Raw genomic sequence first — 24,816 nt, 5'->3', positions numbered from 1 at the left:
AAAAGGAAGCATACATTTGACCTTGCAAAATGGGAAGTTTTTTAGTGAAAAGTTTCCCATATCACTCTAGACATGGGATACTGATATAGGTTTGCTGATAAGAATCAAGTCTCAGACCCAGGAAATCTTACATTTATCTCTCTTACCACAGGATGCAGTAGAATCAGGCCTCTCAAAAACAATTTCCCACAGGTTCAGAGCTCATATTAAAAACTGCCACATATTGGCCCACTTAGCATAGGATATCTCCCCTTATCAACAGTATCATTCAAAATAAAAATCTTTTTTTTTGCAACAGTGTGGATGGGCCTAGAGAGTATTATGCTTAGTGAAGTAAGTCAGATAGAGAAGTAAGAAATATTCTGTATCACTTATATGAAGAATCTAAAAAAATAAAACAATTATCTATAACAAAACAAAAGTAGACTTACAGAGAACAGATTAGTGGTACCAGTGAGGAGAGAGAATAAGGGCAAAATAAGGGTAGGAGATTAAGAGGTACAAAGTATGTACAAAATAAATAAGCTACAAAGATATATTTTACAGACAAGGAAACATAGCCATTATTTTGTAGTAACTTTAAGTTGAGTATAATCTATAAAAATAATGAATCACTGTTGTGCACCTGAAATTAATATAATATTATAAGTTAATTACACTTCAATTTAAAAGACCAAAAAAAAATTATAAACTTTCTTATCATTTTAGTTCTTTCTTTGCCCAGTTCCTTTACAAGCTTTTGCCATGATAGTAGGCAAACTGGGAAACAGAGATAAAGAAAATATTAAAGAACTCATCTGCTCTAAACCTGAAGTTTTTCTTTTAAAAATACTGTGCCATGTCCCATATGCAGGCAAGCAATAGTTCTGTTTAGTCTTGTACTAACTAACTGGTTTGTGCCTCCTCATCCCAACTGTCATGGAAAAGCAGCTTTCCACTGTGAGCCACAATAAATCCCTTCTTTACTGGCTTCATTATAGACTCAGTTAATATGTTTTTTTTTTTTTTTTCACTTAATGTATTTAAGTCTAATACTCAAGTTCCCTTTACCATATTTACTCAGTGAAAAACAACTCACTCAAGCTGATCTATCTATAAATGATTTATGGGACTCAGAAGCTTTTAGCAATTAGTAACAGGGAACAGATGATTTCTCAAGGGTTTCTGTCTCTAAAATCAAGGGACAACATGATGTATTTATTATTTCTCATAGGCTTTTAAGAAACATTTCATTCACTGTCATCATTTTTATACTAACAAATGATCTTTTAGGATTGCTACTAAAAACACAGGAACGCTGACATCCTAGGTTCTAAGAAGGGAGATACCTTCCCCTCACACTGTCCCTCCTTTCAAAAAGCTCATTTTGGTGGTGGTGGGGGTGTATCCAGAGAAAACCTTCCCCTGTCTGGCTTCAAAAAGGTCAGTCATAGTCATCACAACCTGAGTCCCAAAGAGGCATGAGAAAATGGGGTGCAAAGAAAAACGAGGCCTAACATGTACCAGAAGGAAAGGTCAGAGCAGAGAGACACATATGCTGCTCACTCACCAAGGTTGAGAAAAGTAATGCCCTTTGTCACACATGAGTCAACACTCCCAAGAGTAGTAGTGAAGGTCTTGCTGTGCCCTGTGGAGAAAACACCAAGCCAGAGAGGGGATGTTAAGAAACAAAGAGCTGCGATTCCACCCAAGGCAGTGACTCCACATCATACTCTCCACACTGAGTAACTGTGAAACTGACAAAGCAAGTGTCTTCAGAGCCCTAGAGCTCATGGTTCCCCCATCATTCTCCAGAAGCCAGCACTGAAGACGGATCACCTGAGTGTAGTCACAAGTCAGTAGTTGTTCTGGGCTTACACATAGTCTTAGAGCTTAAAAGGTGGGTTGTGGTAGGATAGAAGAATCTAAAGAACTTTCCTTAAGAATCCAAGAGATGGAGAACCAGGTGGCTCTTTGGCCCTTATGCCTCAAGGCTCACTGCCACACTCTTGCAGTCATTAAGGCCCTTGAAGGCTTCTCTGAATCACTGAGGAAGCCCACTGTGAGTCAGAGAGGCTGTTTATCTAGCACACTCTGGGTAGTACTGGGCTTCACTTGCCATTCTTCTAACTCTTAATCATGGGTATTAGCTCTTAGTACAACTTTCAGAAAAGTTCTATTTACTGGCTTTAATTATTAACCATTTGAAAAAGGTATGAAAACATTCCACAAATATCAAACTTGTATTATTAAAACATGCATATAGGTCTTCTGAATTTTCTTCTGTCTTCTTCATTATTAAGTTATTAAACATTTTCTACTTTGATCTCTAACTTCTTAATATAACATTAGGCGTGGCTGCAGAATAAAATCTGGTGTGACCTGGCATAATTTTTTTTTTTTAAATCCTAATAAAAAAAAAAAATGAAAATCCTAATTTTAAATAATTTTAAGTCTACCCACAGTATTATTACATAACTACTAATTTTAAGCAACTAAACAAGCAGAATAAATACTCTTTAGCATGGTTCAGGCTAAAACTATTAAAAGTCAATTTTAAAACCATTAAAGGGCACTCTGCTGTCAACTACATAACTGGAAAAGATTGGACACTTTACTCCTGTCCTCCAGGCTGACTACTGAATATCAATTTCTTGAACCACAGATGTATGAAATGAAATAAATGTATCTTAGGTCTAAGAGCTATTAAAGTCTAAGATGGTAGAAACTTTTTTAACTAAAACCTTATGTACCTTTGTAAGCTAAATCTATAGGTACCTTTCAATTAGTAATAATATAAAAATCAAAAACACACTATCAGCAAATACATCCCTTTGCATTGGTCTATATGCCTGGTAAAAAGATATAGGTCAGGAAAAATATATATATTACATAATATTATTTTTAAAATAATATAAAAATAATTAGCTGACAATATTTATCATTCATAAATTTCTTTAGGAAATATGTATTATATAGGTATACAGATATATGATGTACTGATCAAATTTGTTATAAGGTAATAAAACTTTAAAATCTATATACTTTGCTATTTGGAAAAAATGATTATGTTAAAAAAAAGGAATAAATGAAAAGTACCTTTATGCAAGTAAAACACTGAATATGTGATTTGTTCCCAAGAGTCAAAGTTCGGGCAGTAACATACACACAAACTTCCTAGAAGGAAGAAAGTATTTAGTAAAGCTTAAAAGAATCACAGATAAATAAAATTTCCTAAGCTACTTAACCTTACTGCCATTCCTTTAGATGTTCTGCCTCAATTTACCTCATAGATTATTCCCAAATTCTAGAAATTAACTATTAACAAGTTGCTAAGAATTTCAATTCAACAATTACTCAGCACACACTATATGCAATGTATTGTGGTAGGCTACTGAAGGCTAGGGAAATGAAGAGAGACTTCCATATACGAAATCATGGGAGTCTGGAGAAGTTCACAAAGCTTCATGAGATTCTCCTTATATACATATCCTCCCCTGTGCTCTTTTTCAGTTTGTTCTCCAGCCATTACTAATAGCTGTGGACCTCAGTTGATCAAAAATATGTCTCCTTTTTACAGAAAGTTTCCAGTCTTATTATTTATTTACAATGGAAGGCAAACTGAGGCAATGAGAGCAAGTAGTGTGTGAGCCTGTTCCCAGCTATATTTGGGTCACTGAGGTCCGTGGCCAAGGTCAAAGGAGAGCTCCTGGGATAGACTGGTTTTTCCAGATGAGCCCTGACCACCCTCACTTCGTCCACCACTTCAGAACAACCTCAGCCTGCCCACCCGCTTCAATGTGTAAAACTGGCCATCACGTCCAGCAGCTGCTGCCACCTGTACATTTGGGTAAATCCATCAGCGACTTACGCATGAGGGCATTATGCTTAGACTGATACTTCTATTCTAATGCTAGCATTTATGCGATCACCTGAAATAGGAGATTTCTAGGGAGGAAAGGAACTTGACAAACCTGGTTCTAGTCCCAGAGCGAATATTAACTAGCTATGTGAACTCTATCATTATTCTACTTCAGTGAATCATTTCCTCTACCATACTCCACTAGAGTTCCTTTGTTAAAAATCATGGTAGGGAAAAAAGATTCATTTTCCCTAAGAAGGCTATTTCAGGATATATTTAAGCATTCTGTTATAATATTTATCAGTTTCGACACTTTTAATGATTTTTAAGATTGCAATATATTGTTAGAAATTCATTTTATTGCAATATTTTCAACATGAAATGACAAAAAAGAATAACTTTATCAGATTAAAAAAGGTAACAATTCTGTTAGATTTTAAATTGCCGTTATGCTTAATGACCACACAATAATATCTTTCTTTAAAACTACAGCAGACTCACCAAGCATAAAATAATGCTACACTAAAGCATAAACAAAAATAGTAATTAAAAGAGTTACCAAGGTCCCGTGTACCACTTTGAATACTTTCATATAGTAAACATATGTTTACTATAGAATGTAAACCTACTGGTTTATCCTGTTCTTTTATGTTCTAGGATCACAAGGACAAAGACATTTTTAGCAGACAGAGTTAAAACTTCAGCCTCTCTCTGATAATAAAGAAATAAGAATTAAAACAAGGTACCACATTTTTCCTTTAAAATTAACAAAGTTTTAAAAATTATAATCAATTCTGCCAATGGAAGAACAATCTCAAATAATAGTAATGAAAAAGTGAACTAGTACAACGTCTCTGAAAAACAGTTTTGCAGAGAATTAAATATATTCACACCTGTTGACCCAGTAACTGTTCTTTTAGGAATCTGTCCTGAGGAATGAGCATGAAATGTAAACAATGTAAGGACGATTATAATCTCCATTCTAGCAAAAAACTCTACACACCATTCTTTAGAGAATCGAGGTTATTGTTTTCCTTGTTTTGAAGAAAGTTAACATGGAATATAGGATAAACTTACGAGAGCCACATTCAGATTTCATATCAAGTATCTCCAAACAGGTTGCAGCTTAGTGCCCCTTCTCAATCCCAAAGTGGGAAAAAAGACACAGCAAGGGGAAATGGACTGTGCACAGGCTCTGCAAACCTGTCCCGCTCCTAGAATTTTCTCTGATAGTGTAAATGTTCTAAATCTGGTAGCCATGAGCCACATATGACTACTGAGCATTTAAAAGATGGCTACTGTGATTGACAAACTCCTTTTAAATTTTATTTAATTTTAACAACTTTAATAGCCGCACATGGCTAGTGGCTACCATAACGGACAACACAACTCTGGAGCACTGGTTCTCACCTCTGAAAGTAAATTAACACTTCCTGAGCTCACAGACACCTAGGCTCCATCTAAGACCAACTACATCAGAATCTCTGGGGCTGATACTCAGGCGTCAGTATTTTTTAAATTTGCCTGAATCATATTAATTGAAATCTTTAAGCCTCAGTTTCCTCATCTGTAAATAAGGAAAACAGCACCTCCTTCATATGGTTCTAATATAAGTGTTAAATGAGATAATATGTATAAAGCTCTGGCAAAAAAGTTATATGTAGTCATAAAGGTTAGCTGCTGTTATTATTATTCCAGAATAATTTTGCTGCTATTTAGGAGTTGGGGGAAGTCAGAGTATGGGGGGGGGGGAAAGCATGCTCTTATGGCATATCCAGTGATGTTTAATGAATATTCATCAATGATGAAGATAATATCTCAAAGCTGGCTAGCCTGGGGGAAACCATTTGGACAATGAAAGCTATTGTGGACCAAGTTTTCCAAGGGAAATTATCTCATTGTAAAAAGCTCTATAAAATGTTAAACAGAGGCCTAATTCTGGGAACTTGTGAAGGGCAACTCTTACAATTAAATGTGCAGGATGGAGAAGTTACACTTTTCACCCCTCACCACCTCCCAGTAGGTGGTGCACAAGAAAGAATTCCAGCCACTGTGGACTCAGAACACACACAGCGTTCTAGGGAACACTCCCGGGCTGACTCTCAAGATAGGGAGTGCAGTCTTTCCTTCAATGCTTTAGAAAGTCCCTGATTCGGGCTTCCTTGGTAGCTCAGCTGGTAAAGAATCCGCCTGCAGTGCAGGAGATTCTGGTTCGATTCCTGGGTTGGGAAGACACCTGGAGAAGGGATAGCCTACCCACTCCAGCATTCTTGGGCTTCCCTGGCAGCTCAGCTGGTAAAGAATCCGCCCACAATGTAGGAGACCTGGATTTGATCCCTGTCAGCGATCAATGCAAAGAAATAGAGGAAAATAATACAATGAGAAAGACTAGAGATCTCTTCAAGAAAATTAAAGATACCAAGGGAAAATTTCATGCAAAGATGGGCTCAATAAAGGACAAAAATGGTAGGGGCCTAACAGAAGCAGAAGATATTAAGAAGAGGTGGCAAAAATACACAGAAGAACTGTACAAAAAAGATCTTCATGACCCAGATAATCACGACAGTGTGATCACTCACCTAGAGCCAGACATCCTGGAATGTAAAGTCAAGTGGGCCTCAGAAAGCATCACTACAAACAAAACTAGTGGAGGTGATGGAATTCCAGTTGAGCTATTTCAAGTCCTAAAAGATGATGCTGTGAAAGTGCTGTACTCAATATGCCAGCAAATCTGGAAAACTCAGCAGTCGCCACAGGACTGGAAAAGGTCAGTTTTCATTCCAATCCCAAAGAAAGGCAATGCCAAAGAATGCTCAAACTACCACACAACTGCACTCATCTCACATGCTAGTAAAGTAATGCTCAAAATTCTCCAAGCCAGGCTTCAGCAATACGTGAACCGTGAACTTCCAGATGCTCAAGCTGGATTTAGAAAAGGCAGAGGAACCAGAGATCAAATTACCAACATCTGCTGGATCATCGAAAAAGCAAGAGAGTTCCAGAAAAACATCTATTTCTGCTTTACTGACTATGCCAAAGCCTTTGACTATGTGGACCACAACCAACTGTGGAAAATTCTGAAGGAGATGGGAATACCAGACCATCTGACCTGCCTCTTGAGAAACCTGTATGCAGGTCAGGAAGCAACAGTTAGAACTGGTCATGGAACAACAGACTGGTTTCAAATAAGAAAAGGAGTACGTCAAGGCTGTATACTGTCACTCTGCTTATTTGACTTATATGCAGAGTACATCATGAGAAACATTGGGCTGGAGGAAGCACAAGCTGGAATCAAGATTGCCAGGAGAAATATCAATAACCTCAGATATGCAGATGACACCACCCTTATGGCAGAAAGCGAAGAAGAACTAAAGAGCCTCTTGATGAAAGTGAAAGAGGAGAGTGAAAAAGTTGGCTTAAAGCTCAACATTCAGAAAACTAAGATCATGGCATCTGGTCCCATCACTTCATGGCAAATAGATGGAGAAACAGTGGAAACTGTGGCTGTCTTTATTTTGGGGGGCTCCAAAATCACTGCAGATGGTGACTGCAGCCATGAAATTAAAAGACGCTTACTCCTTGGAAGGAAGGTTATGACCAACCTAGACAGCACATTAAAAAGCAGAGACATTACTGTGCCAACAAAGGTACATCTAGTCAAGGCTATGGTTTTTCCAGTAGTCATGTATGGATGTGAGAGTTGGGTAATAAAGAAAGCTGAGCGCTGAACAATTGATGCTTTTGAGCTGTGGTGTTGGAGAAGACTCTTGTGAGTCCCTTGGACTGCAAGGAGATCCAACCAGTCCAAACTAAAGGAAATCAGTCTTGAATATTCATTGGAAAGACTGATGCTGAAGCTGAAACTCCAATACTTTGGCCACCTGATGTGAAGAACCAATTCATTGGAAAAGACCCTGATGCTGGAAAGATTGAAGGCAGGAGGAGAAGGGGATGACAGAGGATGAGATGGTTGGATGGCATCACCGACTCAATGGACATGGGTTTGGGTAGATTCCGGCAGTTGGTGATGGATAGGGAGGCCTGGCATGCTGCGATTCACTGGGTCATAAAGAGTCTGACACAACTGAGCAACTAAACTGACTGACCCACTACAGTATTCTGGCCTGGAGAATTCCATGGACTGTATAATCCATGGGCTCGCAAAGAGTCGGTACGACTGAGCAACTCAGATAGTGTGTGCAGTCTTTCATTCAATGCTTTAGAAAGTCCCTGATTCACCCCCTTATTGTTAAAAATGTATTAGAAAAAACTATAGGAACTCATAATCCTAATATATCAGTGGTCTGACATTAGCAGAGCACTTTTGCCAACCACTAACTCTTATGATCAGCCTCATCATCAAGATTTTAACCTTTAAATCCCTGAAAGGATAGCAGATTTCCTTTCTTAGGGCAGGAAAATTCAGGAGAAAGATGCTTTTAAGAATGTAAGAAGTGATGGTGAAAGGACAAAGTAGCTCTCAACGACCAATATGGAACAACTGAACAACAAATGTTATTACAGCATCAGCATGAATGTAATAGTTGAAAGAAGTAGAGTTTGTAAAAGGCCCTGAGTCTACTGGCATTTCTTTCATGAACCATGTTTTCTGTTCTCCACACCAGTGGAAAACTAAGCTCCTTATTATAGAGGGAGCCATATAGGGATTAGACTATTTGCACCTTTCTCCATTTACTGAAGTAGGTATCTGTTTTAATCACAAAGTTTCAAAAGCTGTTTTTGAAAAGTAATTTGGGAAATACATGAACTGACAACTTACGAGTTGAAAATAAAAAGGGTGCTTCTCTTGGTTTATTTCATCTTAAATCTGAAAGCATCCCATTTGAAACAGGCTTATTTTTTCTATTTCAAAGCTGACTGTGAAAAGCAAGGCTCCTAGACGTCACTGAGAAAGGAAAAATAGGCTCTTTCACATCTTTTGCCAAATTAACCTAACATTTCTTAAGATATGTCATAGATAGCCTATTTATAAACTACTAATATTTGTGAGAAATTCCTGTGGGAATAAAGTAAAAAGGAATAAAATCTTTACAGAATAAAAGCCTAAAATGATTGTTTATATCCAACAGATTTAAAGTAAGTAGCAGGGAAGAACCAACCCTGGGGGCACCACATGAACTCTGGATCCCATTACATCCCACCTTCTAAGCAAATTCACTCTACTAGTTATTTCTCTCTGCTGTATATTGTCATGATTTCTTTTCCACTAAATATCCTATAAGCATTCAAACATACTACAGTCTCTACCGTCTCAAAAAATAATATCCCCACAATCCCACTTCCCCATCCAGCTGCTGCCTCTCTTATGCATATACACATTGCTATAATCTTTCAGTTATCACATGAGATTTCACCCAGCACAATCAAGATTTTACCTCAATCACACAGCACAAACTACACACAGTAACTGGGCTCCACTTCTTACCACCTACTAAGAGTCACTCTTTTTTATGAAACCCCCTTGGCTCTTGGCGGCTATAACATCTCACTTGGTTTCCCTCTTCTCTCCCCATACTCTTTCCTTTTTCATTGGATGTTCCACATAACCTTTGTATATTTATGTCCAGATCTAATTCCTAACCCTCCTCCCTTTTTTTGACCCTTTACTTGTGTGAGATGAGTGCAACTGTACAATAGTTTGAGCATTCTTTGGCATTGCCTTTCTTTGGGATTGGAATGAAAACTGACCTTTTCCAGTCCTGTGGCCACTGCTGAGTTTTCCAGATTTGCTGGCATATTGAGTACAGCACTTTCACAGCATCATCTTTTAGGATTTGAAATAGCTCAACTGGAATTCCATCATTTCCTCTAGCTTTGTTCGTAGCGATGCTTCCTAAGGTCCACATGACTTCGCATTGCAGGATGTCTGGTTCTAGGTGACTGATCACACCATCGTGATTATCAGGGTCATGAAGATCTTTTTGTATAGTTCTTCTGTGTATCCTTGCCACCTCTTCTTAATATCTTCTGCTTCTGTTAGGTCCATACCATTTCTGTCCTTTATTGAGCCCATCTTTGCATGAAATGTTCCCTTGGTATCTCTAATTTTCTTGAAGTGATCTCTAGTCTTTTCCATTCTATTGTTTTCCTCGATTTCTTTGCATTGATCACTGAGGAAGGCTTTCTTATCTCTCCTTGCTATTCTTTGGAACTCTGCATTCAGAAGAGTATATCTTTCCTTTTCTCCTTTGCCTTTTGCTTCTCTTCTTTTCACAGGTATTTGTAAGGTCTCCTCAGAGAACCATTTTGCCTTTTTGCATTTCTTTTTCTTGAGGATGGTGTTGATCCCTGCCTCCTGTACAATGTCACGAACCTCCATCAGTAGTTCTTCAGGCACTCTGTCTATCAGATCTAATCCCTTGAATCTATTTGTCACTTCCACTGTATAATCGTAGGGATTTGATTTAGGTCATACCTGAATGGTCTAGTGGTTTTTGCTACTTTCTTCAATTTAAGTCTGAATCTGGCAATAAGGAGTTCATGATCTGAGCCACAGTCAGCTCCCAGTCTTGTTTTTGCTGAGTATATAGAGCTTCTCCAACTTCAGCTGGAAAGAATATAATCAATCTGATTTTGGTATTGACCATCTGGTGATGCCCATGTGTAGAGTCTTGTGTCTTCTCTTGGACTTCCCTGATAGCTCAGTTGGTAAAGAATCCACCTCTGATGCAGGAGATCTGGGTTTGATCCCTGGGTTGGGAAGATCCCCTGGAGAAGGGAAACGCTATCCACTCCAGTATTCTGGCCTGGAGAATTCCATGGACTCACAAGAGACTGACTCAGACTTGCCCATGAGTGTCCAGGAGTCTCTGGTGGAGGCGTGGGTCGGCTGTGGCCTGCTGCAGGGTTGGGGTCACTGAGTGCAGCAGTGTGTGCACGGGACCACAGGACCTTTGGAAGGAGGTCGCCATTATCTTTGTTACCTCCACCATAGTTTGGCCTCAGGCCAAATAACAGGGAGGGAACACAGCCCCGCCCATCGACAGAAAATTGGATTAAAGATTTACTGAGTATGGCCCTGCCCATCAGAACAAGACCCAGTTTCCACCTCAGTCAGTCTCTCCCATCAGGAAGCTTCCATAAGCCTCTTATCCTTCTCCATCAGAGGGCAGACAGACTGAAAACCACAATCACAGAAAACTAACCAATCTGATCACATGGACCACAGCCTTGTCTAAGTCAATGAAACTAAGAGCTACCCAAGGGCTACCCAAGATGGATGGATCATGGTGGAGAGTTCTGACAAAACGTGGTCCACTGGAGAAAGGAATGGCAAACCACTTCAATATTCTTGCCTTGAGAACCCCATGAACAGTATGAAAAGGCAAAAAGATAAGACACTGAAAGATGAACTCCTCAGGTCGGTAGGTGCCCAATATGCTACTGGAGATGAGTGGAGAAATACCTCCAGAAAGAATGAAGGGATGGAGCCAAAGCAAAAACAACACCCAGTTGTGGATGTGCTGGTGATGGAAGTAAAGTCTGAAGCTGTAAAGAGCAATATTGCATAGGAACCTGGAATATTAGGTCCATGAATCAAGGCAAATCGGAAGTGGTGAAACAGGAGATGGCAAGAGTGAACATCAACATTTTAGGAATCAGTGAACTAAAATGGACTGGAATGGGTGACTTTAACTCAGATGACTATTATATCTACTACTGTGGGCAAGAATCCCACAAGAAGAAGAAATGGAGTGGCCATCACAGTCAACAAAAGAGCCTGAAATGCAATACTTGGATGCAATCTCAAAAACGACAGAATGATCTCTGTTCGTTTCCAAGGCAAACCGTTCAATATCACGGTAATCCAAGTCTATGCCCCAACCAGTAATGCTGAAGAAGCTGAAGCTTAATGGCTCTATGAAGACTTACAAGACCTTCTAGAACTAACACCCAAGAAAGATGTCCTTTTCATTATAGGGGACTGGAATGCAAAAGTAGGAATTCAAGAGATACCTGGAATAACAGGCAAATTTGGCCTTAGAGTACAGAATGAAGCAGGGCAAAGGCTAATGGAGTTTTGCCAAGAGAACACACTGGTCATAGCAAACACCCTCTTCCAACAACACAAGAGAAGCCACCCTCATCTCTTGCTAAAATCCTCCCATGGTCTGCGAGGCCCTACATGACCTGGCCCCTGCCTATCTCTTCAGCTCTCTCTCCCAATAGTTTTCCTATTGCTCACTCTACTGCAACTAGTCACCCTGTTCTTAGCTCACATATATCCTTCAAGTATCAAGGGAAATATTATTTCCTGCCCTAAATTCCCCAAGACTGGTTTATAGAGGGACTTGTGGGCCTAAAGGAGACCCTAAATGGAGAGAAAACTATGGGATGCATTTTGAAAGAGTGAGGTGGAAAAGAAAGCAATTTTCAGGACTAAGAATGCATTGGCTGAAGCAGAACATACTTGAATATACTATAACAGTATCTTCTATTAAACCTCCACTATATGCTCTCGGAGAAGGCAATGGCACCCCACTCCAGTACTCTTGCCTGGAAAATCCCATGGACAGAGGAGCCTGGTAGGTTGTAGTCCATGGGGTCGCTAAGAGTCAGACATGACTGAGCGACTTCACTTTCACTTTTCCTGTTCATGCACTGGAGAAGGAAATGGCAACCCACTCCAGTGTTCTTGCCTGGAGAATCCCAGGGATGGCGGAGCCTGGTGGGCTGCCGTCTATGGGGTCGCACAGAGTCGGACACGACTGAAGCGACTTAGCAGTAGCAGTAGCAGCATATGCTCTCATGACTTCCTATAATTCTCATTCATAAAAGGTACCACAATTCTATTCAAATACTATGTGTGCACTTACTTAATGTCCAACATCCATACTAAGTAGTAACTTTCTATTAATGCTCCATAAGTGTCAGCTCAATGAATACCACATAATATGGCTTTAAATGAATGTAATTTTAGTCCAAGTGCTACTTAACTCTCATAGTAACTGTCTACTCAAGTTGGGGTATTAAATATGGCTATTAGATTTAGTTATTAGAGTTTATTACTTAGATGATTATTAAAGTCAATGAGCAGTTTTTTCACGAGGTTCATTGACTGTAATCATACTCCTCTTCTCTCATTTTCAGGCATTATATTCCCCCCTCCCTATTTTTTCTATCTACAATAAACAGGTCTTAAGAGATGGAATACTGTACACTCATAACTTGCATGTGAAGATTTGACTGTCAGCTCAGTAGGTTATAGCATGGCTCTGAAAGTAGCAGGTCACATGGGTTTAGAACTTCATCAGTAAGCCAGACACAAAAAGCATCCCTCTCATTGTACGTCGTTTCTTTAAAATGAAGGTGAGAAAACGTAGCTTGATTAAATATGAACCCATCCCCTCTACTAGAGAAATAATACAAAGAAAAACTTTTAGAACAATAGCTGGACTGTGGCTTCTTTTATACAGACAGTAAATGTATAAAATTACAGTGGAGAAGTTAATTTGGTATGTAAATATCCACATGATCACTTACGTTCAGGATCCATATAGCTGAACAATGGCTAAATACATGGAACTCAAGTAAAATTAAATAAATTGACAAATACAGCCCGGCTCTACCTGTATGGTTGGTAAAAACACATAAGGTCAGGTGTTCGGATAATTCCTCTTGAAGATCACTATATCCAAAGTTGACAAGTCTAAGAACATAAAGGATAAGAATTTACAAATAAGTTCCCTCATAAAAGATGTGAGTAACCACTATAGTTTATCCACATGTCTCTGAGAAATTTAAATAGATAATATGTCTTTTTGTTAAAATAAATAAATAAAACTATAACTTTTCAATCCTTGGTCCAGGAAGATCCCATATGCTGCAGACGGCAACTAAGTCCACGTGCCACAAATACTGAGCTTGTGGTCTAGAGTCCAGGAACCGCGACTACTGAGCCCTCGTGCCACAACTAGTGAAGCCTTCATGCCCTAGAGTCTGTGCTCTACAAGAGAAGCCACTATAATGAGAAGCTACTAGAGAGTAGTCCCTGCTTGCCACAACTAGAGAAAAGCCCACAGAGCAATGAAGACTCAATACAGCCAAAAAATAAATAAATAAAATTATTTTTTAAAAAACCGTAATTTTTAAAAATACATGGTACATAAATGGCATGGTCCTGGCAATAGGGAAAAGAATACACAATATTTCAAAGTTTTGTCTAATTTTAGAATACTGTCGATGCTACATTTCAATATAAACAGAACTGAATACTCATATATGATAAAGCTAGTGAAATGTAGCATTTTGCAATTATCATTAATTCAGGAAGACTTTCATTTCTTCTGTGCACTTATGGCTTTGAGTCTATTTTTTCAAAAGTATCTCTTGTTTTTACTAAATGTAAAATAGTCTGGGGGGGGGATCTTGCCTTTTGTATAAAAATGAGAACAGGGGAAAAAATAAAGCAATAGACTCAGCTGAGCTATAAGTGGATTGACCTGAGACATCCTCTTTGATGGCAACAAGAAAAGAGTTCTGATGCTTCGTTCTAAACATAGAGCTCTCTGACTCTGACTCTGAATCTTTTTATTGAATCAAACAGCACTTCCACAGATCAAAAAAGAATGAAGATGCCCTATAGAAATAAATGGCTAAGAAAATCAATATGATTGCCTTTACATGGAAAAACCCTGTGTTCATACTTGATAACATTGTTTATATCCCCTATAGAAAACAGAAACAGAAAAGATGACAAACACTCCCTCACACAAACAGAACATCAAATTATCCTTTTAGCAGTATATCACAGATTATGTTTAAATATAATCATTCTGTCCGGAAGTGTCTATAAAAAATAATAATAATTTAGGAGTAACCTACTTGAATCCTGAGTCACTTAATGATATATCCAAGGGTGCTTCAAACTGTCAAAAAATCAGGTGATAACAAAGCAAAAGATGACATTAGTTAAGTGACAATAGTTCTGGAAACCAGAGCAAACCTAATGACACTGTGCTTACATAATGATGAAGAGCTCCTTTAACTACCATATTTATCAATCATAAATATACATCAAGATTTTGCTTGAGATTTGACTACTGTAGATGGGTTGGGTAATAAGTCAATTGGAAGGAGTAGGGTTTTATAGGACACAGATGATTGTGTAGGGAGGGAAGGAATGGTATCTTTAGAAAGAGGATGAGTGTGAGTCCAAAAAAGGGGAGGGGGACAGGAGGAGTAAATGAAATTCTTATCATGGTATGATGTCAATCTGCATTAGACACCAATATTACTCCTAGCCAGGAAGAATAATAATGTTCTGTCCATCACAGATAAAGATACTTATGACTCCTCACTACAATGATACTTCTCACTACACTCCAAATACTTTTCCAGGAGTGATTCTAGATTTTTACTAATTAAATTATATCCTCTCATCGACTTTAGACTCAATCCACCATCCTCACACATCCTTTTGGATTAAATGACGTGTAATCATGTACTACTGAACACACCTACCACATACTACCTCCTACTAAATACTAACTTCTACTAACCCTCACTCTTAACCATGTTTCTTTATTGTGAAGCATTCAGTTAGCAGAAATTCCCTGTGTGTACTTTTCTAATCACCTATATTAATTGCATTTACTATAAAGCTGAAGCTTTGAGCTGGCAGGAACTATTTTACTTACCCATACAAGTTATTAATACATGATCAAGAATGCCAAAATGCTCTTTATGATAACTTTCATTAAAAAGGAGTAATGGTTAGTATAAGGGCTTCCCTTGTGGTTCAGTTGGTAAAGAATCCACCTGCAATGTGGGGCACCTGGGTTCGGTCCCTGGGTTGGGAAGATCCCCTGCAGAAGGGAAAGGCTACCCACTCCAGTATTCTGGCCTGAAGAATTTCATGGACTGTGTAGTCCACTGGGTCATAGAGTCGGGCATGACTGAGCAACTTTCACACAAATCACAAAATGGGTATAAAATTTCACGATATAGCCCAGTCATTTTCTGGACTTACCATTAAGTTAAAGTGCTCATCAGCATAAAACTGGATGCATTTTAAGACACTCCTTGATTTCTAAAAGAGAAAACAGAGTAAGTGACAAATTAAGAAACAAACAAACAAACAAACACTAAAGAGAGAGAGAAAAGGAAGCAACCAAAAAGCAAACGGTAATGAAAATCTTCATTATTTGTAATAAACTTTGACTGACTGCTCTCATCAATGAAAATGAAGTAATTAATAAATTACAATAATGATAATGTCAAAATTAAAACACTCCCATAAAAAAGAAAGCCAGTGGGCTAGTTTTTACCTTCAGATCAATATAGTATAATCTCTGTTCTGACATATCCCACTGAGCCCAAACAAAATCTTCGGTTACTCTCTCTCTTGGGAGATGGCCAGAATTTTTAATTACCTAAGGAGGCAAAGAGATTTTAGAAATAAATAACTATTTTAAAGGAGAACATATCTGGGTTTCATAATTATTTTGAATATTCTATCTTTACAATGCATGTAAATATTTCCTCAGTTTATTTTTAGTTGCCCCCTACAGGGAGGCCTGGCGTGCTGTGATTCATGGGGTCGCAAAGAGTCAGACACGACTAAGTGACTGAAATGAACTGAACCTCCAACACATACACATGGAAACTCTTTCCAAAAAAGATTTAAGGTATCATTTCATTACTTGCTCTTCATAACACTCAGCAATAAACTATTTTATTCTTGTTATTAGTTAGACAGATAGGCTGGGGCTGTTGAAAGCAAGGCCATACCTATCACAAATCAACAGCTAGGCAAATAGAAGATTCAAAGCTTCCTGTTTTGGACATAACACACTCAAGTATCTGCAGTCTAGAGGGCTTTACTACCAAAGGTCGACTGTGAGGACAAGGGAAAACTCAAGCCTAGGAGAGGGGAGTGCTGGGCAACAATCCTAGATCTGCCATAAACCCTTTATGTGGCTTTGGTCACAGTTCTTACCCGTCCATCTTCTACAATGAGCATGATGATACTGCCCATTTCTCAGCAATACTTAATTATTCATCCTTCAAGATCCAGCTGAGGCATTGCTTCCTGTACAAATCCCAATTTCACCTCCCACTATGAAGGCAAAGGTCCCCATCTCTGTATGTCACTTTGGCATGCTTCTATCACATTTATACTTTAATTAATGCTATAAGTCTACCCCAATGAGTATGCACTCTTCTACAACACCTTTATATTTTCAATGACTTGACTGTTTCTAGTATGTAGTAGTACTCAAGAAATACTTGTCAAATGAAGGGAAAGGAAATAAGGTATGCAAGGGTAAATTGACAAAGAAATGCTAAATGTAATACAAGGAATTAAGAGTTCATTTTCCTCAAAATGCTCAACAAGCAAAAGCTATCTATAGTGGGACAGGTAAATAAAGAACGAAGACAAGTTGATGTAGGAGAATGAGGAAAAAAAGGGATGGACCTTTTTTTGATGGTCTGATGGATCATCAGAATGGTCCATATTTGTACCTAAACCCTCTCTAATCTCAAACGGGATTTCTCCCCTGAGGCTAAGTTGGAACTCAAGGGAGGCACAGGGCAAGCAGAATCATACACCTCTATTTCTGTTTGCCTGGTTCCATCACATTTGCTGGAAAAAGATCCAAGAGTACTTATCTGATTCTTAACTTTGGGAAACCCATCTTTTTTCCATCTGATGGCAACCCAGGTTCATATAGCAGTTCTTCACTCTCCAGAGTTACCTCACCTGTGTGAGTCTACTTTGTTGTATTTCCTGAAATCACTGGGATAAATATAATACCATCACTTTTATATAGGCATGTTAGGGTTGTTATAGGGGTTATAGGTTGTTATAGGTTATACAGGTTATAGGTTGTTATAGGGTTTTTATATAGGGATGTTAGCAGTGCCTCACAGAAGGGCACACATGGATGAAGGTGTGCTGGGGCTGTATCATCTTGGCCAGGAGACTCCTTCCTGGGCTTCTGACAAGTGCCTCCTGGCCTCACTCTCCCGGGAATGTCTCTCATGACTCCCAACCCCTCTTCTGACCAGCAGTCCTCTGTCTGTATCCATTTCCAGTTCCCGACTCCAATCTGTTTATTTAACTACCTCCAAATCCTCACTGATGGTTTTGGGATTTTGCACCTTGGTCCTTCCTCTCTGGCCTGACCATTTCCAACCATTGTCCTTGTCTTTGCCTCCCACCCATCTGGGGCCCAGAGCTCTGTCACATACTTTCTGGTCATTTCCCAGCCAGGCCTCTTGATTTGAGGCTTTCAATCATAGATACACAATTAACAAATGCCATTTCTCATTTCAATTTTGTTCACAGAATTTAAAATTAAAATCAGGGAAAGAGTATTTTGATGTAGACTATTTAAATATGAAGGAAATCATTTTAATATCAGTAATATCACAACAACTGTCAAGAAAAAAGACAACCTAGCAAAAATATAGACAAGAATATAACTAATTTTCAGAAAAATAAATTCACATAGCCAATAAGCATAGAAAATGTTCAAACTCAACAATATTAAAGGAAATACAAACTCAAATAATAATGATACAACTTAAATCCATCAAACTGGATTTTTTAAAAAGGGAAATACATCTATTACTGGTATGGATAGAAGGAAAGGGTACTTTTATATTTTGCTTGCAAAACTAAATTGTTACAAGTCTTTTGGAAAGTAATCTGGCAAAATGTGTTGAAGTTTATTAAACGCATATAACCATCAACCCACTTATCCATCCTTAAGGGCTTAAGCCAAAGAAACATGTGTACCAAACATGTAAAGTTAAAAACATCTGAAACAATTTGTAATGTAAACAAATAAAAGGGGGGGAAAGGCAATCAAGTGAATATCCATCCATGGAAGAATGGTAGATCAATGGAACAAAATAGAAAGCCCAGAGATAAATCCACGCACCCTTATGGCAGAAAGTGAAGAAGAACTAGGAGCCTCTTGACGAAAGTGAAAGAGGAGAGTGAAAAAGTTGGCTTAAAGCTCAACGTTCAGAAAACTAAGATCATGGCATCTGGTCCCATCACTTCATGGGAAATAGATGGGGAAACAGTGGAAACAGTGTCACTTTATTTTTTGGGGCTCCAAAATCACTGCTGATGGTGATTGCAGCCATGAAATTAAAAGACGCTTACTCCTTGGAAGGAAGGTTATGGCCAACCTAGATAGCATATTTAAAAGCAGAGACATTACTTTGCCAACAAAAGTCCGTCTAGTCAAGGCTAAGGTTTTTCCAGTGGTCATGTATGGATGTGAGAGTTGGACAGTGAAGAAAGCTGAGCGCCGTAGAATTGATGCTTTTGAACTGTGGTGTTGGAGAAGACTCTTGAGAGTCCCTTGGACTACAAGGAGATCCAATCAATCCATCCTAAAAGAGATCAATCCTGGGTGTTCATTGGAAGGACTGATGTTGAAGCTGAAACTCCAATAATTTGGCCACCTCATGCGAAGGGTTGACTCATTGGAAAAGACCCTAATGCTGGGTAGGATTGGGGGCAGGAGGAGAAGGGGACGACAGAGGATGAGATGGTTGGATGGCATCACTGACTAGATGGACACGGGTTTGGGTAGACTCTGGGAGTTGGTGATGGACAGAGAGGCCTGGCATGCTGCAATTCATGGGGTCGCAAAGAGTCAGACACGACTGAGCGACTGAACTGAATTGAACTGATGGACACCCTATCTTTGACAAAGGAGGCAAGAATATACAGTGGAGAAAAGACAACCTCTTTAACAAGTGGTGCTGGGAAAACTGGTCAACCACTTGTAAAAGAATGAAACTAGAACACTTTCTAACACCACACACAAAAATAAACTCAAAATGGATTAAAGATCTAAATGTAAGACCAGAAACTATAAAACTCCTAGAGGAAAACATAGGCAAAACACTCTCCGACATAAATCACAGCAGGATCCTCTATGACCCACCTCCCAGAATATTGGAAATAAAAGCAAAAATAAACAATTGGGACCTAATTAAATTTAAAAGCTTTTGCACAACAAAGGAATCTATAAGCAAGGTGAAAAGACAGCCTTCAGAATGGGAGAGAATAATAGCAAACGAAGTAATGGACAAAGAATTAATCTCAAAAGTATACAAGCAACTCCTGCAGCTTAATTCCAGAAAAATAAACGACCCAATCAAAAAGTGGACCAAAGAACTAAACAGACACTTTTCCAAAGAAGACATACAGATGGCTAACAAATGCATGAAAAGATGCTCAACATCACTCAATATCAGAGAAATGCAAATCAAAACCACAATGAGGTACCATTTCATGCCAGTCAGAATGGCGGCTATCCAAAAGTCCACAAGCAATAAATGCTGGAGAGGGTGTGGAGAAAAGGGAACCTTCTTACACTGTTGGTGAGAATGCAAACTAGTACAGCCACTATGGAGAACAGTGTGGAGATTCCTCAAAAAATTGGAAATAGAACTGCCATATGACCCAGCAATCCCACTGCTGGGCATACACACTGAGGAAACCAGAATTGAAAGAGACACGTGTACCCTAATGTTCATCGCAGCACTGCTTATAATAGCCAGGACATGGAAGCAGCCTAGATGCCCATCAGCAGACAAATGGATAAGGAAGCTGTGGTACATATACACAATGGAATATTACTCAGCCAAAAAAAGAATACATTTGAATCAGTTCTAATGAGGTGGATGAAACTGGAGCCTAATATACAGAAGGAAGTAAGCCAGAAAGAAAAACACCAATACAGTATACTAACACACATATATAGAATATAGTAAATCGGTAAAGATAACCCTGTATGCGGGACAGCAAAAGAGACACAGATATATAGAACAGTATTATGGACTCTATGGGAGAGGGCGAGGGCGGGATGATGTGGGAGAATGCCACTGAAGCATGTAAATTATCATATGTGAAATGCATTGCCAGTCCAGGTTTGATGCATGATACAGGGTGCTCGGCGCTGGTGCACTGGGATGACCCAGAGGGATGGGATGGGGAGGGAGGTGGGAGGGGGGTTCTGAAAGAGGAACACATGTACAACCATGGGGATTCATGTCAATGTATGGCAAAACCAATACAATATTGTAAAGTTAAAAAACAGATAAATAAACTAATTTAATAAAATAAAATAAAATAAAAGAATGGTGACAAAATTGTGTACATCCATGCCAGGGACTGTTTGCACTTCTGAAGACAATGAACTAAGCTACTCTAGGTTGCTCGGCAGTAATTCCACAAAGCTGAATAAGAAAAGAGTGAATAACAAACAAACCCCTGGGTGTATCAGGGTAGGGATGTGAGATACAGAGGTATGGAGAAAAGTATGAAAAGATACACAATACACATGGTTGTGAACAAAAGTTAGAGGTGAAGAGTCAAGGGGGATGTGGAAAACAAGCAAAAAAGAAAAGAAAACTGAACTATATAGAACCTCAGCATATATGCTATGATCTCATTTATTATATCCATGTATACGTATACATGTATACAAATTAAAAGAAGTCATATCTCTATTTAGAAACCTACAGGGATACCCCTGATATATTAAGCAAAAGCAAAGGCAGCAAATTAATATTTATACTATGAATCTATTTTAGTAAAAGCAACTGAATCCCAGTATCTGTGCACCTAACCTTGAGCAAGGTACAAGGCATGGAATCATCACACAAGGCTGTCATTAGTTATCTCAGGAGACTGATTGCGGGGTGGGGGTGTGATAGACGTGAAGGAGATAATCAACTCCTTCATGTATTTTATATTATTTCACATGTTATAACAACCAGTCTATAACTTGAAAGACACCAAATAAAACAGAATGTTTCCATAACATTAATACATCCTTAATAGTCTAGAAATGCTACTCTTTATGGGAAAAAACTCTGAAGCAAAAGGAATTTCAAATATTTACCACTCGATTTCCATCTTCTTGGACAACTTGGATATGAAATTGTTCAATATCTTTTAAAAACGAAAACAGAGACAGTTTAACCTTCATGAAAAATATGAGTACTTTTTTTCACCCAACAGTTGTGAACTTTTTTTTTTTTATAAAAGCAAAGCGGATTAAACAACTGGCTGAAAAATAGTATTATCACAGATGGCAATCTCACAAGTAAGGTTCAAAACAAAACCCACCTTTCTCCACCCTCCCTCTACAGGCTGTCTCAAGTCCAGCGTTTACTCTGCTCCTCAATACCAACACATGAAGCATTTAACTCTGCTACTCCCCTGGCTTAACTGAACAAGTGTTTCCCTCCCCAATACCATCAGTCTTATATAGGGCTAATAGGGGCTCATTTGGCAGGGTTTATCTTCAATTTCCAAATACCAAATACCTCTTTATATGAAAATATCATATAGAAAACTCATTATGCCAGATATTAGGGGGAGGTATTTTTATAGGGGTCATTAACAGAACACTATAAACACTTTATTGATGTATAGATGGACCATTTTTCTCAGGAAGCAGTTTACATTGAGCCATATGGATCTTCTGCTGGTTCTACCTACAAAAATGTGAGATACATAATTGGGCAAGAGCAAAAGAAGTGAACACAAACCGAATCTTCAGTCTTGTACCTCCAATTATAAATCAGCTGCTTCACCTCATAACAAGAAAGACGGCTTCCTAGATAAGATGCACCAGTGAATTTTGTCCTTTCTCCATCCCTCCTTCTACTTGAAATCATCATTAAAGGATGTCCCAGTCTCATCTGCCTCTACCTGAAGGTGACCAAGTCACTATGTATCCTCGAGTTCTGCCATGGATTTCTTCCAGCTTCTAATGCCGTTCCCTCTGTCCATCCAAGCCTCCCTCCTTACATTATAGTTTCAACCGTGACAGACATCCTAAAGAAGGATGGACTAAAGAAGACAAAAATGACTGTTCTACAAACATTCTACCATGTGCCCAAACTGGAAATCCATATTTGCAGAAGCCATCACATATGGAGACAGAGCCCAAGAGAACAACAAGTGAGGCAGAAAGTCCTTCCACAGGAGTCCTAGATCTCCAACGGACATCAAAGTCAGTGGACTCTTGGACTGGTGAGTGGACAGTTAGCAGCTTCATCACATCCTATGCTTCACTAGGAGATATGCTGTTCATGAAGTCCCTATAAAAAACCTAAAGATATACTTACATTTCTCTTCTGAAAGCAGTAACAGATGATTCTCTGGTTGAGGGCAACTTTCAACATGTGGGTAGAGGAACTATAAAAAGGAAATTAAAGTCATAAGCAACTACCTTGCTTACACAATTATTTCAAAAGTTATGTTCAATTACTGTACTACTACATACCATAGAAGGGAGTGGGAACTGCAAAATAGTTTAAGCAAATTACATTCATACACACACACTATAGATGGAAGCAAGGAAGAAAAAGGAACACTTTCAGGAGCTCGGTTTTGCAGGAGGGGATTGATGGTAGGTCCAACACAATTTCTTTAAACAGTTAGGCTAAACTGTTAGCCATTCCTAGGGATGGTGCTTCCTATTTGGAATGTGTGATTCTGAAGTCAATCAAAAACAATCTCAATAAACAACATCTGAACAGAAAGTTCCATTTCACAAGCACCAAAAAAGAGTGATCGATAACAATTTCTTATGCAGCTAAACCTAGTGTTTAATTTGAGAGCCAAGTAAACAAACTCTCCACGACAACTTCCAAAGTCCCACATCCAAGAGACAAAGCACAACAGAACCAGGGACTTTCCAGGAAAGGACAGTGAGTCACAGTGTGGCATGTGGTGGAGGATTTACCTCAAAGTATTCAACGACTGCCACTGGAAGAAAAGGCCTGATCCAGCCCTTCCTCCTCCTCTGTGCCTGCCCTTATTTGTCAGCCCACAGGACAAAGCGGGCAGCCAGAAACACAAGGCCTGACACCATCAGCTGTGATAATGAGGGGAACCTGGCCATGGGATGACTCCAGTGACTTAATTCCTTCATCATTATAAGAGTAACTATAAATCTGAAGTTTCACTTTGCAACATGAAAGACAGCTCACTAGGTCCACTGGCGAATTTTGGGTTTTCCCTCCAAACTTGAAAGCGTAATAAAAGAACAGAACTTTTCACGTCCCTGTTTTACAGCCTACAGCTTTTCTAAACACTAGGGAAATTTTTGACAAAATACATTACATGGTATCCTAACTTTTCATAATGCCAAATTAGAATAGAACTCGTCAACTTTTAAAAAGATTTATCTTTTTTTTTTTTTGGCCACACTGCGGCATACATGATCTTAGTTATCCAACCAGGAATTGTAGCTATGCCCCTTGCAGTGGAAGCTTGGCGTTTTAACCACTGGACCACCAGGGAAGTCCCTAGAATTGGTTAACTTTTAAAACTGCTTGTAGTCATTTCCCTTTGAGAAAAACAAAGCATTAACTTATACCATTCTTCACAGCAGGGCTTCCCCAATGGCTCAGAGGTAAAGAATCTGCCTGCAATGCAGGAGACCCAGGTTTGATCCCTGGGTAGGGAAGATCTTCTGGAGGAGGAAATGGCAACTCACTCCAATATTCTTGCCTGGGAAAAAGCCCATGGGCAGAGGAGCCTGGCGGGCTACAGGCCATGGAGTAGCAAAAGAGTTGAACATGACTGAGCAACTAAGCACACACACACACACGCATTCTTCACAGCAATAAACTCAAAACTGTAAAATAGAAAGCAATGCAAAATTCAGCTATGAGAAGAATATTGAACTTATTTCTGCTGATTTGTGAAACTGTGTACATCAAAAAGCATACTTTGTGTACTGGAGTTGCGGAGAAGCAATGATGAAAGAAACCACACAGATAATGGAAGAGCAAATACTCAATGCCTCAAAATAAGGAGAAACTACAGATTTGGTGTTCCCTGGGTCTCCAGAGGTGACCAGGGCCTGCTGGCTTAGGGCTGTGACCTAGACTAAGGTGATGACCAGTTCTAAACCTTTGCCTGGTCTCTGTGAGGCAATCATGATTTTAAAAGTTCCATT

At 39.0% G+C, this 24,816-nt stretch overlaps 1 protein-coding gene across 5 annotated transcripts in view; it reads right to left on the bottom strand.

Moving 5' to 3' along the window:
- GSAP (gamma-secretase activating protein) overlaps window positions 1–24,816 on the bottom strand; it is a 217,702-nt gene that overhangs the window by 57,275 nt on the left and 135,611 nt on the right. For all 5 annotated transcript variants that reach the window (XM_081535704.1, XM_081535705.1, XM_081535708.1 and 2 more), the window contains 8 exons: window positions 22,976–23,045; window positions 21,742–21,791; window positions 16,132–16,236; window positions 15,834–15,893; window positions 14,687–14,730; window positions 13,432–13,511; window positions 3,079–3,156; window positions 1,550–1,627 (listed from right to left, as the gene is read on the bottom strand). In XM_081535704.1, coding sequence (XP_081391830.1) covers window positions 1,550–1,627; window positions 3,079–3,156; window positions 13,432–13,511; window positions 14,687–14,730; window positions 15,834–15,893; window positions 16,132–16,236; window positions 21,742–21,791; window positions 22,976–23,045 — 565 coding nt within the window. The remainder of the gene's footprint in view (window positions 1–1,549; window positions 1,628–3,078; window positions 3,157–13,431; window positions 13,512–14,686; window positions 14,731–15,833; window positions 15,894–16,131; window positions 16,237–21,741; window positions 21,792–22,975; window positions 23,046–24,816) is intronic.

This window comes from Giraffa tippelskirchi, chromosome 10, assembly GCF_054371585.1.
Source record: "Giraffa tippelskirchi isolate mGirTip1 chromosome 10, T2T-mGirTip1v1.2.pri, whole genome shotgun sequence".
Lineage (NCBI taxonomy): Eukaryota > Metazoa > Chordata > Mammalia > Artiodactyla > Giraffidae > Giraffa > Giraffa tippelskirchi.
The sequence above is the reverse complement of the archived record's forward strand: the minus strand, read 5'-3'. Positions and strand labels throughout refer to the sequence as shown.